This window comes from Chaetura pelagica, unplaced genomic scaffold (assembly GCF_000747805.2).
Source record: "Chaetura pelagica isolate M959 unplaced genomic scaffold, ChaPel_1.0 scaffold160, whole genome shotgun sequence".
Lineage (NCBI taxonomy): Eukaryota > Metazoa > Chordata > Aves > Apodiformes > Apodidae > Chaetura > Chaetura pelagica.
The window spans coordinates 10,311-12,183 of NW_009951923.1; the positions used below are offsets into that span (position 1 = coordinate 10,311).

Consider the following 1,873-nt stretch of genomic DNA (forward strand, 5'->3'; position numbering starts at 1 on the left):
GGCTCCCTTGAGGCTGGACAGCACTGCCGACATTAAAGAGAGGTAAAGCCTCAGCGTGGCTCACGCACAGAGGATGCAGGAGGACAGTGCCTGATCCATCAGGGAATCCCTTTGGAGATGGGTTCCTAGGAGGGATCCCCCTCTGTTGTGCCTGGGCCGGGGGATTCATGGCAGGCACTGGGATGCAGGTCCTGAGGGAGTTACATGTCCCCCATTGATCCGCATTGTTCTTTGTTGACCCCATAGATTCCATTGACTGATCCCCAGTAATGCCCATTTACCTTCATAGCCCCTAACTGAACCCATAGCCCTCCATACACTGTCGTTTACCCCACAGACATCTGATGATCTCATTGACCCCCAGTGGCCCCCACTGGCTCCCATAGCCTTCCCATTGGTCTCTGCTGACCCCCCCCCTTGTTCCCCATAGCCCCCAATTGATCCCCATTGGCCTCCAATGGTCCCTATTGACCTCATAGCCCCCCAGCTAAATAACCTCATAGACCACCACCCTATGGATATCCCATTGACCCTGTAGCCCCCCAGCCTCCCCAGCCCCCAAGTCAGTGGCACTGTGGGCTGTGCATGGGGCTGGCCCAACACTGGGGGGTGCAGAGGCTCCAGGGGCTCCAGTCTGGCCAGTTCCGTGCACTGGGAGGGCATGGGGATGCCCCACCCCATTTGACCCCTGTGGGGGGAGCCTATGGGGTGGTCTATCGGGTGCTTATGGGGCACTATGGGGTGGGTATGGTGCAACTATAGGGTGCTGTAGGGTAGCTGTAGGGATCTCTATGGTCACATAGAGCTGCTACAAGGTGCTATAGGGCAGCTGTAGGGCCATAACTGGAGGGATACCAGCAGACTGGAAATCAGCCAATGTTACCCCCATCTACAAGAAGGGACAGAAGGATGATCTGGGAAATTACAGGCCTTTTAGACTGACTTCAGTACGTGGAAAGCTGATGGAGCAGATCATCCTGGGTATCATTATGTGGTACAGGAAGAACAACCAGGTGATCAGGCCCAGTCAGCATGGGCTTATCAAGGGCAGGTCCTGTTTGACTAACCTGATCTCCTTATTGGACAAGTGAAGGGCTGTGGATGTTGTCTACCTTGACTTTAGCCAGGCCTTTACAAGGTTTCCCAGAGCATTCTGAATTCTGAATTCAGTTTCAGACATGAAACAATTCTCCTTTGCTATTTCTCCATCTGCTGGAATTCAGTAAAGCACTGAGATGGAGTGGCACAGAGATCGTAACTGCAGAGACTGTCCCATCGCGAGCTGATGCTGTCACAGAGGCTGACAAAACACTCCCGTGACTTCTTCCCCCAGTGAGGAGGGCTGTGTAAAGGGACGGGGGGCACGCGTGGCCCTCGCCTCGCACAGGGATCCGTGGCTGCTGGACCCAACCTTAGGGCGGAGGCTGGAAACACGGGCCTCACCACGCCCACAAATTGTTCCTGAGGCCCAGGTTCAGTTTACGAATTAACCAGTTTATGAAGGGATAACAGAAACTGGGGGACCAAGGTTCAGGAGAGGTAGGCTAGGGGAATAAATCGAAAGTACTATGCCCTTATTAAATGTACACGCTGAGGGCGAGGAGTGGAATCAGTGGAGTAATAGGGTAGGAATTTAGACTGGCAGGAAAGGGGGGGGGTGTGTGCTCCGGTGAGCGGCGATCCCTCCTGGAGCGGGCTGGCTCCGGTGGGAGGCTCGATCCCTTGGGAACAGGCCAGCTCCCCATGGAGCCGGTACAGGTGCCCCCCTTGGCTCCTCCGGGCAGCGGGGCTAGCGGTTCCAGGCGGCTTCTGGTGCTGCAGCAGGGTCTGCAGAACTTGTCTTCTTTTATAGACCAGACATCACTGTTCAAGT

The 1,873-nt window shown here is 55.3% G+C and overlaps 1 protein-coding gene across 1 annotated transcript in view; it reads right to left on the reverse strand.

Moving 5' to 3' along the window:
* Positions 1-287, reverse strand: part of LOC104387173 (cyclin-T1-like) — a gene marked incomplete at its 3' end in the record, with an annotated part of 3,138 nt that extends 2,851 nt beyond the window's left edge. The window contains 1 exon segment of the mRNA XM_009995875.1: positions 205-287. Coding sequence (XP_009994177.1) covers positions 205-287 — 83 coding nt within the window.
* Positions 288-1,873: the final 1,586 nt, after the last annotated feature.